This window comes from Mustela lutreola, chromosome X (assembly GCF_030435805.1).
Source record: "Mustela lutreola isolate mMusLut2 chromosome X, mMusLut2.pri, whole genome shotgun sequence".
Lineage (NCBI taxonomy): Eukaryota > Metazoa > Chordata > Mammalia > Carnivora > Mustelidae > Mustela > Mustela lutreola.
Window position 1 is genome coordinate 47,982,684 of NC_081308.1, and position 13,916 is coordinate 47,996,599.

General features: G+C 39.9%; 1 protein-coding gene across 5 annotated transcripts in view; it reads right to left on the bottom strand.

Annotated features, from left to right (window-relative positions):
• PFKFB1 (6-phosphofructo-2-kinase/fructose-2,6-biphosphatase 1) overlaps positions 1–12,255 on the bottom strand; it is a 127,935-nt gene extending 115,680 nt beyond the window's left edge. For 2 of the 5 annotated variants that reach the window (XM_059157593.1, XM_059157592.1), the window contains exon 1: positions 6,553–6,878. In XM_059157593.1, the coding sequence (XP_059013576.1) occupies positions 6,553–6,649 (97 nt within the window). In that variant the 5' untranslated portion in view covers positions 6,650–6,878. Of the gene's footprint in view, positions 1–6,552; positions 6,881–12,106 lie in introns of those variants that run through there. The other 3 variants (XM_059157596.1, XM_059157594.1, XM_059157595.1) reach the window with 3 other exon arrangements.
• Between the last annotated feature and the right edge of the window lie 1,661 nt (positions 12,256–13,916).

Below are 13,916 nucleotides of genomic sequence, written 5' to 3' on the forward strand. Positions count from 1 at the left end.
GGATGTAAAACTTTGAAAAACAGTTTGGCCACTTTGAAAAGCAGTTTGGCAGTTCCCCTAAGCATCATAGATTGAGTTATCAGATGACTCAGCAATTCTGCTCCTAGGTAGATATCCAAGAGAGATGAAAACATATGTCCACACAAGAACTTGTACAACAATGTTCATGGCAGCATTATTCATGATTGCCAAAAGTGGAACCAGCCCAAATGCCCATCAGTTTATGAGTAGATTAAGAAATGTGGTACAGCATTCAGTATAATATCATTCAGTTATAAAAAGGGGTACCTACACATGCTGCAAAATGAATAACCTTGCAAACATTTTGCCCAATGAGAAGTGGCAGGTTCCAAAGACTACATATTGTATGATTCCATTTGTATGAAATGCCCAGAACAGGCAAATCTATAGAGACCATAAACAGATAAGTGGTTGCCAGGGGCCTGAGGGGAAGGGCGATCTGGAATGACTCTAAGGGGTATGGAGTTTCTTTTGAGGGTGATGAAAATGTTCTGGAATTACTGGTGATGGTATACAATCATGTGAATATAATGAAAAACCACTAAATTGTATATTTTAAAATGGTTTATTTCAGGGATGCCTAGGTGGCTCAATGGGTTAAAGCCTCTGCCTTCAGCTTGGGTCATGATCTCAGAGTTCTGAGATGGAACCCCACATCAGGCTCTCTGCTCAGCAGGAAGCCTGCTGTCTCTCTCTCTGCCTGCCCCTCTGCCTACTTGTGATCTCTGTCTGTCAAATAAATAAATAAAATCTTTTAAAAATAGCATGGAGGACAAGGGGAGATGGAGAGGAGAAGGGAGTTGAGGGAAATTGGAAGGGGAGGTGAACAATGAGAGACTATGGACTCTGAAAAATAATCTGAGGGTTTTGAAGGGCGGGGGGGGTGGTGGGAGGTTGGGGGAACCAGGTGGTGGGTATTGGAGAGGGCATGGATTGCATGGAGCACTGGGTGTGGTGCAAAAATAATGAATACTGTTATGCTGAAAAAATAAAAAATTTTAAAAAAAGAAAGGAGCAAGGGGAAAAAAGAGAGAGAGGCAAACCAATAAACAGACCCATAACTCTAAAGAAGGAGCAGATGATCACCTAGGGGAGGGTGGTGGGAAGGTATTAAAGAGGGGATAGGGATTAACAAGTACACTTGTGATGAGTACAAGGTGTTGTATGGAAGTGTTGAATCATCATAATATATATCTTCAACTAGCATTATGTTGTATATTATCTAACTGGAATTAAAATAAAATCTTAAAAACAAAAAAACAAAAAATGGTTTATTTCACAGTATGTGAATTATATCTCTATCAAAAATAATTTTTTAGAAAACATAGGCAAAGTTATACAAAGCAAATATTAAGCTAAATGAAAATAATGTAATAACAATGTGGAAAATTTTTCATTTTAGGGCAAAATGCCAAAGATATTAAATTATCAGAAATAATTTCCTTACACATTGATAAAATATTAAATTCACCAGGAAGATATAGCAGTTGTAAATTTTTATAATTAATCATAAAACCAAGACTGACATAGTTATAAGAAGACAACAATAAATTTTTCATATCAATAAGCAGACAATACCCCAGAAGAATGTAGACCATTTGAGCTAGATTAAGAAACATAACTTAATTCAACTATATACTACACTGAACCCAACTATAAAATGTATATTTTTTCAAGTGCTTATGGAATGTTTACTAAAAGTGACCCTTTGTTTGTCCATAAAGCATATCTAAATAGATTTTGAAGAACTGAAACCACAAGAACTTTGTTCTCTGACAAGAATGCAATCAAACTAGAAATGGCACCAAATTCCTGGAGCCCTCCTACTATGTCAGGCATTAACCCTTTAGTTGTTAAATGGTGATTAGTAGGTCCCAGCTGTCCTGAGTAAAGGGGTGAGGTTTCCAGGACAATGGGGTAAGTGGTGAGGAAATTAAGAAAGCCAGAACAGTGTTTATTTTTGAAATAATCTGGAAATATTTTAAAAATTCTTATGTCCATACAATTATGCATCTGAGGACTATCAGTCCTATTTTTTTTAACCACTTCTATTTAGTAGGTAAGTGATAGCATCAAATGCTTATACTCAAAAGCAAGAAAGTCTGAAAATTAATGAGCAGACTATCTAACTCCAGAAGTTAAAAAGAAAAATCAAAAGAAAATGAAAGAAATAGAATAATGATAAGAAAAAAAATAGTTTAATAGAAAACAAAGACAGAAAAGTAAAAAGCTAAAAGTTGATTATGTCTAAAAGACTTTAAAGAGTGACAAACTTCTGGCAAGACTGATCAAGAGGAAAACGAGAAGATACCAATAAACAATATTAGAACAAAAGAGAGGACATAACTGCAAGTGCAACATTTAAAAATCCGAATATAAGAACTTCAAGCAAATAAATTTGGAAAGTGATATGAGACAGAAAAATTCCTGGAAAACCATAATTTAATTTTAACAAGTAGAAATAGCAGACTAGAATGATTCTATAACAATTTAAAAGATTGCATCAGTTAAAATTTTTCTGATAAAGAAGATAGTAGGTTCAGATGTTTATACTTGAAAGTTGAGCCAGATATTTGAAGAACACATAGTTCCTTGGATAATCTGTCAGAAAATAGAATGAAAGGAAATCATTCCCACTTGATTTTATGCCACTAAAATCAAATAGACATATATGAGAACCATGGAATAATTGGAAACCAAGCTCACTCATGAACAAAATATCAAATTCCTAAATAAAATATTAATGAACTAAATCTAGCAGTTTTTATTTATCCTAGGACTGTGAGATTAGTTTAACACAATAAAAATCTCTAATGTAATTCACATTAGTAAATTAAAATAGAAAATTAACATGTCATCTCAAGAAATAGAGAATACACATTTAATAAAATTCAGAATCTACTCATTTTAAAAAATTCTATTGGTAAACTAAGAATAAACTGGAGCTTCCTTTATTTTTTTAGATTTTATTTACTTATTTGACAAAGAGAGAGATTAAGAAGGAGCAGGGGCAGGCAGAGGGAGACGGAGAAGCAGGCTACCCACTGAGCAGGAAGCAAGATGTGGGGCTTGATCCCAGGACCCTGAGATCATGACCCAAACCTAAGACAGACACTAACCAAATGAGCCACCCAGAAGCCTAGGATTCTTTTAACCTATTAAATGAAATCTACAATAAACTACTGCATTTTACTCAATGGTGAACCTTTAAAAACATTCCCTTTAAAATTAGTATCAACATAACAATGCACACTGTTAACACTTCTTTTCATCACTGTACTTAAAATGGTGTGTTTGTCCTGGAGATGAGAAGTCCTAGGAGTGCAGTAATATAAGAGAAAAAGATATAAAAATATAAAGATGGGAGGTAAAGAAAGAAAATTGTCATTTACATATAAATTATCAAAATTAATAAGCAAATTGATCAGATTTTCTAATTATAAATGCAATATACAAAAACTACAATTATATTTGTATACATTAGCAATAAACTGCTATGAAATGTAATCTTCTAAATGGGCATAGTTTACAATAGCAACAAGAAATAAAGGAATTTCTTATAATGATGTTCAAGTGCCTTCAAATTATAAAACTTCACTTGAATAACATGAAAAGGCTTTAAATAGATGGAGAGACATGGCGTGTTTAGAGAAGACTCAATGTCACAGAGATTGATCTTAATTTGATCTTAAATTGATCTACAGAGTGAATGCAATTCCAATCAAAATCCCGAAATGCTGTGTGTGTACGTGTGTGTAACTTGAAAAGCTGATTCCAAAATTTATGCAGACAAAAAATTTTACTGCAGTATTGTTCATAACCAAAACCTAGAAACTACGTTAAGTGTTCATCAAAAGTTAGATGGATAGGGGAACCTGGGTGGCTCACTGGGTTAAGCAGCTGCCTTAGGCTCAGGTCATGATCCCAGGGATCTGGGATAGAGTCCTGTATCATGCTCCCTGCTCAGTGGGGAGTCTGCTTCTTCCGTTGCCCCCCCTCTACTCATGATTTCTCCCTCTCTCACGCATTCGCATGCTCTCTCTCAAAGAAATAAATAAAATCCTTAAAAGAAAGACAGATGGATAAACAAACCATGAGGTATTCACAAAATGTAGTATTGCACAGCAAAGAGAACTTAACTTAACAATATGCAACTTAACAATATGCAAAAATAATATAGATGGCACACAAAACATTGACTGAGAAAACAAATCTGGATGGACATACACAGCTTTTCAAGCACTTTATACACGTTAATGCATTTAATTCTCAGAACCACATCATTGATTGTGTTCACCTCTTCACCCACCACCCTCTTTGAAACAAGGTTGGTCTAGAAAGGATGCTCCAAGCAAAAGATAATTTAGATCCTTTGGTGGTAAATAGACTCCCCAGCAAGGGAGGTGAGGCAAACACTAAGTTTATAGTGTCTGCAGGCTGACATAATTCAGTCAATCACTAATGAGTAACTGTCTTGTGCACATAGAGCCAAGGCTTGCCTATGGTGAGTAGTAGAGTGGAAGTAGAGCATTAAACGTCTGCTATGTGCCAGGTTCTGAGCTTGATGCTGAGGATACAATGGGCAGAAAGACCACACACTCACCTTCTTGTTTAAATAATAACTAATATTTATGGAGCACTTACTATAAGCTGGACATTCTAAGCATTTTATATATTTTACTCTCTAATCTCCACAACAACACTATTATTCACTTCCTTTTACAGATGAGGAAATGGAAGCACAGGTAGGTAAAGAGACTTGCTCAAAGTCACAGAGGCCGGAGGTGGGAAAGCCGAGATTCAAACCTAGGCAGTCTGGATCCAGACCTCCAAATCACTGAATCATCCCAACAACACAGTGTGAGAAATAGTTATTAGTTCTGTTTTGCATCTGAGGAAAGAGAGGCTCAGAACTAATGTAAGCATATGTTTGTTTTGCACCCTCTATGTGACAGAGACTATATTAGGTGGTTTTTTTTAAAAGATTTATTTATTTATTTATTTGACGAGAGAGAGAGAGAGAGAGATCACAAGTAGGCAGAAAGGCAGGCAGAGAGAGAGAGAGAGAGAGGAATGGAAGCAGGCTCCCTGCTGAGCAGAGAGCCCGACGTGGGACTCGATCCCAGAACCCTGAGATCATGATCTGAGCTGAAGGCAGTGGCTTAACCCACTGAGCCACCCAGGTGCCCCTATATTAGGTGTTTAATGTATATTATTTCTACAACCTGAAAGATAGAGTTCATGGGAATATAAAGGCCCTAATTCTGGAGGACCCAGGTATGCAGAGACTGGTTTGCCTGCTTGCCAACTAAACCCAACAGCCCCTCAGAAAGAATTAAAGTGGTTGACTGTATGGGGGGTGGGATGTAATTCTCTGTCTCATCCAAGCTCCTAGATCTCTGGATGAATGAGTGAAACGGCTGGTGGAGAGAAGCAAAGAGAACAGGAGGCTGGTTTTTTTCTGCCTCTTCCTCTTCTTCCTTTATCTACATCTTGCATACTACACACTTTATTTAATATCACACCTTATTTAGTAAATAAATATTTAATATTTATTTAGTATTTTCTAAGCAACTACCTCTCCTCCCACTAGCACTGAGCCTGGGCCCCCTCTAGCATTAGCATAGAGGAACCTTGGTCAGCTGGACCTCAAAATGTCTGTGTCCCACAGTCCACAGTTGACTTAAGTCTGCCCACCTCACAGTTCCTCAGGGCATAATTCTTGGGTTAGAAACACCTTGGTCTACAACCCTCCCCTGTTATCTATGGGAAATGGTATACTTAAGTGTTTTTTAAAAAATGTTACAACTTTTGTTTGCTTCTCCTTTGTCTCTGATTTCTAAAATTGTCAAAGTGAACCCTACACAGCAGGCTGTTCCTGAGAGACTGAGTGTTTTCTCTCTCAAATTCCCAGAGCAGCGAAAGTGTCCATGTGTGCCAAGAAGGCAATGCAGGAGACAGGATACCCAGACCTTCCCAACTCAGACAAGTATAGATTTATTAGAAGAGGCTTGAGAAAAAGGAGGAGCAAAACTGACCAATGGCATGGGACTGTTGTGTATCCAGCACCTGTTCCCTGAGAAATTTTGCCAGCAACCACTACCTTATTTTAGCCAAGCACTATTAGACAGGACTAATTTACAGACACTTCACTGAGGTCACCAAAATAAAACATTCTAGGTTAGCAATGAGCAGTTCCAATCTAGCAATGTCAAATTTCAAGCAAGAAGAATTTCAAAAAAGCTCTGGATAAGAAAGGAAAAAAAGTGCCTAGTCAAAAATCCCATGGATTAAGATTGTCTTCACCTAATCCTCATTCTTTCTCCGTCCTTCATCTCTCTCTTTCTTTCTCTTATTCTTTATCTTTTCTGACATTATCCTTTTGTTGTTCTACAGCTGTTATATTCACCTGCTTATCTAGTCCAACTCTCAGGTTGGGCTTGGGGTAGATGTTGGGAGAGCATGTCTTTGCGGTTCTTCTACACCCACTTTACCACCACCTTGAAGCCCATGAAAGCAAACCACACTTACAGCCCCTCCTCCGCTGTAGCCTGTTGTTGCCACTGCTGTGTGGAATCCAGATCTTCTGCAACCTGGTTTGGGTGAGCTCTCCCATCTCTTGAGACATCTTAGGTGTCACAGCTAATGACACCACTGTCCACAAAGTACTAGGTCTCACTTCCTGTTTTACTAGCTGTTTCTTCTGTTAATGTGGCCAAAGCAGCAGGTGGACAAAGTTGGGACAGGGAGGTGCACTGGACTTATGAGCCCTCTGGCAGCCTGTCTCCAGCCCCCTCTCCTCTTTCCAAGTCCTTGCTTGACTTGCCTGCCTCTGTGCCTGTATGTAACAGTGGGGGCTTGGGTGCAGAGAGAGAGGTTTGGCAGAGGTCAGCAGAGGCCTCTGAACTTCAAGGGCTGTGTACATAGCCGATAAGTTGGAGTCCAGCAGGGAAGGCAGCCAGCAAGACTGGCCAGATATTTTCCTCCAATGAAGACAGGACTAGTAGAACATGCAAATAAAAGACCAAAGATCATGTGCTTATATCCTGTGTGGGGTGGAAAAGGTAAAGGTGATGAAGTCAGGTCTCAGCCACTTTCACAGTTTTGAAATGAAAAAAAAAAATGGGCCCAACTAGAATGTCAGGTTCTAACCCAGAAACAGAGATCCACATCAGAAATTCAAGGTTCTTGAGTACAAACAAAATCCCTAAAAATGCAATGTTTTGAGCTAGCAATCAAAAACCAGAACTGGAAGTGGAAGGCTCATTATCTCACTGCTTCCCCCTACCCAAAATATTATTGCAACTCTTGTCTTTCTGTGAATTCTGCTGCCCTTCCTACCACAGGGCCTCTCCTTCCTAAAATGTGCTGCTTGGGGGCTCTCTTGAGAGAGAGGAGCACCATCTGATCATCTTTATGTTCTCTCCAGCCATGGCTAAGTAAATTAGAGTAAACCTGACACCTTGGGAAGAAAAGTGAATGCAGCCATTTCTGTGAGGAGACATAGTAAGCACTGGACACATGGCTGTCAGCTGCCATTACATGCCCTAGGGAGAAAGGCATCATGATCTGATCCAGAATCTGACTACAGTTCTTCAGGCCAAGCTGTGGAGATGGAGGTTTAGGGTGAAGGCTGCAACAGGCTGAGTGTGGGGAGCAGGGAGCAATGACCTCAAAGTAGGACAAGTCCATAGGCCAGATTCATCCCACCCAGATAAGTCTACTTTACCTTCCCCCATTCCCCTGGGGGGAAGAGCACATGTAATGACACAGTTTACCTGGAATATGTCCAAGTGTACTTTTACTTCATTCTTTTGCAACCTTCCCACCCCCTGATGAATCTCCAATGATTGGCTACAAGGAATCTCAACTTTCTTCCATTGAGCTGGGCTACACAGGAACAAGCTCTTGGGTATAGAAATCCCTAATCCCTTTCCTCCAATGCTCCTGGCTACACTTTGCCTTTTAAGAAGCTCCTTAAAAGTTTATTCTTAGTATCCTAGTCTATACAAAGGTTAGATTCCAGTTGTGTACAAATCATTCCAAATCTTCAGTACATTTGGGAGCCTGCCCATCTAAATTAATCTACTGAGACAGCGTGAATCGTGGTGGTTAACAGCAATGGGATGTGGAACCATACTACCTGAGTGGAGTCCTACCTCTTGCCCCATTATGAGATCCTGGGCAGAAAACTTAATTTTACAGTGCCCCAGTTTTTTCATCTGATTAGAGTTTCTACCTACTTTTTAAGATTGTTGAAAACTCAACATGTTAACACATATAAAGCAACCTGGGAAATATTCAAAATACATTAGTCAACACCTATTCCCTTTGTGAATTAAATGATCAATCACCTCTTGGGCTGATCTGAAACTTCTAATGTAATTCTGGGTATACAAGAAACAGTAAGGGGAATTTATAACATATAATAATGGGTTAACATTTATAATCAAGACTCCTGCCAATCAATAAGAAAGATAAATTTATTTTTCTTTTTTGGTTTTGTGATACAGAAGGCCCTAGAAACCATTTCATCCAACCTTTTCTGTTAAGAAAGTGGGGCCTAGAGCGGGGAAGTATTTCCTAAGGTCCTGTGCCCAAACAAGTTCCCAAGTCAGGAGTAGAACACGGGGGACCTCATTTTCCCAGTCAAAGGCTTTGTTGTTGTTGTTGTTAATTGATCAATTTAACTAGACTAAAGAATGTGGTGTTCCAAATGATCTCAGAACCTTCAGAGTCTGAGAACTAGACCTTGGAAGAGATACAGCTCTTAATTTTAATGAGTCTCCTAATAAGTATTACTCTGCAAATGCTATTTTTTTTTTCCTCAGCATTGGCTTTGCTAGCTATTGAGTTTTTTTTTTTTCTATTTCTGACATTGCAGTATTACATCTTTTGTTACATCTTTAACTGAAGTATAATTAACATGCAGTGTTATAGTAGTTTCAGGTGTACAGTATAATAATTTAGTAAGTCCATGCATTTCTCAGTACTCATCTAGGTAAGTGTACACTTAATCCCCTCTACCTATTCTACACCTCCCCTCATCTGCCTCACCTCTGGCAACTACCAATTTATTTTCTGTATTTAAGACTGTTTTTTGTCTTTTTCTCTTTGTTTGCTTCTTAAATTCCACAAATGAGTGAAATCATATATTTGTTTTTCTCTGACTGATTTACTTATAATACTCTCAAGCTCCATCCATGTCATTGTAAATAGTAAGATCTCATTCTTTTTATGATTTTTACATCTGAGTAGTATTCCATTGTGTGTGTATAAGTATGTATGTGTATGTGTAGAGATTATACTCAGATCCATTCATCTATTGACGGATACCTGGGCTGCTTTCATATCTTAGCTTTGTAAATAAGGCTGCAATAAATATAGGGGTATATATATCTTTTTTAGTTAGTGTTTTCATTTTCTTTGGGTAAATACCTAGTAGTGAAATTGCTGGATAATATGGTATTTCTATTTTTAATTTTTTGAGAAAACTCCATACTATTTTCCACAGAGGTTCCATCAATTTGCATTCCCACTAACAGTGTAAGATGGTTCCCTTTTTCCCCACATCCTTGCCAACACTTTTTATTTGTGTTTTTTATTTTAGCCATTCTGATAGATATAAGGTAATCTCATTTTGATTTTTTAAAAAGATTTCTTTATTTATTTGACAGACAGAGATCACAAGTAGGCAGAGAGGCAGGCAGAGAGAGAGAGAGAGAGAGGGAAGCAGGCTCCCCAACGGAACAGAGAGCCTGATGTGGGGCTCCATCCCAGGACCCTGGGATCATGACTTGAGCGAAAGGCAGAGGCTTTAACCCACTGAGCCACCCAGGCGCCCCTCATTTTGATTTTCAATGCGAATAATCTTACATGTAAAGTTTCCATTGCCCACAGAGTAACAACATATTCCATATCCTAGTTGCTCTTTACATTCTCACTAGTCTCATAGGGAAACCAAGGTCTAGGCAGGGGAAGTAGCTTGTCCAAGGTAACTGAACCAGTCATATGAACCTCCATCTCTGTTTACAGTTTTGTCCTCATGACCCTGACAAGAGGCAGAAATGTAATTTTAGCAGCAGGAAATCTGAGATAGGAGGCTAGCAGGCTATTGGCAAGGTCTGAAAGGGTAAGCCTGGGGTCCAGGCTTGAAAATTCAAGTTAAAGTTGCCTAGAATTGGAACTAGCTAGCTGGTTGTTTATCATTGATGTGTTGTTTTGTTTTACTTTGCTTTTGTGGTACGTGGGCTGTCTAGTTTTTGTTTGTTTGTTTGTTTACTCTGTTATCAACTTTGATCCTAGAACCAGGAAAACTAAACAAGCTTTGTGGAAAGTTCTCAGGATGGCTGTTCTAAATCAAGCTCCAACCTAATTCTCTAGCCATGTTTCTTTTTAGACCCCCATGCTTAAACTGTACTGGCTGACTCCGTGAGTTCCCAAACATAACATGACATGTACTTTTTACCTCTGAGCCTTTGCTCCACCTGAATTGCCTTCTCTTTCCTTCCATTCTCAATGAAATCTGACTCACTCCTCAAGAACTGGTTCAATGTTGCCTCTTCTGGGAACTTTTCCCTGTAACCTGGGACAGGCATTATCTTTGGTTCTCATATTGTCTATATGCTTCTATTTATCCGAGCACGTATCCACCAGTTTTTACTGGTATGCTTCCTTACTGGACTGTGAGTTCCTTGAGGATGGGGACTAGACCTCGATGATCTGTGATCAGTGTTTCCGGTGTCGAGCTCAAGTCCTAGCAAAGAGGAGACACTTGCTTAATGAGTAGTTGTACAATCTGTATCTCTCTTTCCTTGATGAGATGAACATATACACAAAGAATCCCCGTTCAGGAAGGTAAACATTATAACTGAGATCTATGCAGGGAATGGGGTGGGCAAACTAACTAGATCTGAAAGTAGAAGGAGGTATCTAGAAAGTTTCTCAACCCTGAATGTGGTAGAATAGAATAAACAAAATACGAAGTCCCCTACCCCGAAAAAGCCCAATTAACTGGTAGCAGAAAAAGAGTTCATTTTCACTCAGTATCAGAGACTCACTCAAGACCAAGATCTGAACCACGAATTCTAAAATGGGGTTAATTATAGGAAGAAAAAGCACACAGTGTGACTTCCTGAGGCCCATAGATCCTAACCATCCTCCAAAGTCAGGGGGTATGTAGGAGAATCCTATTAAACACATTATTAAGACCATACCCATGGGTTACAAAATCACAAATGGGGTATCTCTATTAGTAATTCTTGGGAGTGTGTGGGTATAAATGCATTTGTGAGGGGTAAGAGTATACAGGGGAGATTGGCCACATGCTTATAGTTTATGAGCTGATACATGAGTATTAGGCCTTTTGTGGCAGCAGCTTAGGTACCACTTCCTTTGCAGCCATTGCCCTGGTTCACTATTCCCCCACTATATTCAACCCCATGCCTGGAGCCCAAGGCTCACTACATCCTAGTCCTAAGAGTGGCTCTCTACAGACCATAGTCACTGGGAGAAGAGCTGGAGGCCTGTGGGTGGTATTACCCATGGAGGCGATAGAAAAATACCAGGACCACTAATCTCAGACAGAGCATGGAAAACCTGAAACATCTCCAGAAATTTGGTTCCTGTTCTCCTACAGGAGACAAAACTCTGAAGGAGGTAGGCCAGGGACTTCAATTTCCATTTCAGTAAGGAGGTTATTGAAGCCCAGAGAAGGTGAACGCCTTGTTCAAAGTGCCACAGCAAACCAGACCTACTTTATACACCATGGCAAGATATAATTCCTACCATCCAGATCACTCAAAACTGGAATAGATCGAAATAGAGAGACTTCTAAGGTGCTAAGGAAATTCCCTTTGGGTCAGTGTCCCACAAAGACAGGTTGGGATGGATGAGAGATAGATAGATGATAGATAGATAGATAGATAGATAGATAATTAGATATAGATATTGTCTTTCCCCCAATTCTCCCATACCCTTTAAGGCACACTTCAAGTAACCCTATATAAAGAAAAATTACCAGAGAGCCTAAAGAATGGATTTGGATTTGTGTACCTCTATCTATTTCCCCTTCTGTCTCACATACCTGTTCTCCTAGAGGTTTTTTCTTCCATCACTAATTATCCAACACACAGCTTTCTTGCATTTAGACCTTCAAAGCAGGTACAGAGATGGCATCAAAGAGGGAGTCTGGAGGCGTTGGTTGGTTCCTTGAAAAGGCTGTGGAAGTACCCTTGATAAGAGGTGTATGCGCGCACTCTGTTGAAATACCAGCTGTGTTAGTTGTCAAGGAAGTTCCTGAGCCATCCAGAGCCTTTTTTCATCAGGCCAACCATGTGTTAACCTTGCCCCAAAGGTCAGAACTAATATTAACAAGCAACTGCAGAATGAGGAAATTAAAACCAGCAATGTAGACAGGCAAGATCTGGATTTCCTCGGGGCTGAGCTGCAGGTTGGTCTTCAGTGTAAATGGGCACGCTCTCTTACTAGACAGTGATTTGGCAATATGAAGCAAGAGCAATAAAAATGTTAATTTCCTTTGTCCTAGTTATCCCACTCCTGGGACTCAATCCTGAGCCAATAACCACCAAAGCATGAAAAACCAAAATTTTTACTTTGATTGTAGAGCTATTTAGCTTGATGGCAACAACTGGAAGGTAACCTTAAGTCTTCTTGGAGGAAAAGCAGCTCTTTGCACCTTTTACGCAGACATTGAGGATGATGGCTCTAAGGCTATGGAATTCTGGGGAAAAAATTATGCTTGCAGTTTGGAGTGAGAAACCTAAGAATGCAAAGCCATGCTTTTCCTTGGACATTAGGCATGTCTATTATTCCTATTTTTGTGTTGTCAAAAACAAGTCACTAATCTGTTGCTTTTGCATTTGCCCTGTGTTTGCTTATTCCCTTAGAAAATAGTTATCGACTCCTAATATATGTTGTGCCCTAGATTAGAGGATGGGGCTAACAAGATAAAATCAGGTATGGTCATTGCTCTATGGAGCACCTGGGTGGTTCAGTCCGGTAAGTGTCTGCCTTCCCTAAGGTTATGATCAAGTCCCACACTGGGCTTCCTGCCCAGCTGGGAGTCCACTTCTCCCTCTCCCTCTGCAGCGCCCTCTGCTGCTCCCCTGCTTGTGTGCACTCTCTCTCCCTCATAATTTTTTTTAAAAGACATGGTAATTGCTCTCAAGTTGCTGGCAGTTGTGTGACAAAAACAGAAATCAATGGTAGCTGTGCATTCAGATACGTGCTGTGGCAGAATGGACCAGAGGGTGCTGTGGGGACCCAGAGGAAAAAATCTAACTGGGGAGGTGTGTGGGTGTTAGGAAAAACTTATTCAGGAAAGTATTCCTTGGGCTGATTAAGATAGGCTTTGAATTCTGGCTCTACCACTTCTGTGCGACTGGGGTGAATTCACTCATTTTGTCATATTTAGCTTTAATACCCCTTACAGGGTTGTCCAGAGAATGAAACAAATAATGCATATGGAAAAGCCATGGGGTACATTGGGAGACAGTGCTGCTCTGGAGCTTGGGTAGCCCACTTAAATACCCTGGGCCTCACTTTTACTCATCTGAGAAATGGAGCCACGAAAAAGTTATGTTGGGCCATGTCCTTAGGAATGTTAAGAGGCCCAAGACAAATAATGGCTATAGGGTGGGCATGAGACAGCTTCCTCTCTTCCCCTCCCCTTGCTCTATAAAACCAGGGGCCTTCTCCTAAGTCTAATTCCACTGGAGCACTTCTTACTGCTCCCTCTAGCTGCACAGTTCCCTTCGAGCTTCCCCTCTCCCACACAAGCACTGTTACAGAGATTACTCCCAGGATGCCAGAGGCGCACTTGGAGGTAAGGTCAGTTGCACTGGGGGCGGGGCTTCGGTTGCCGCGCGGTTTCG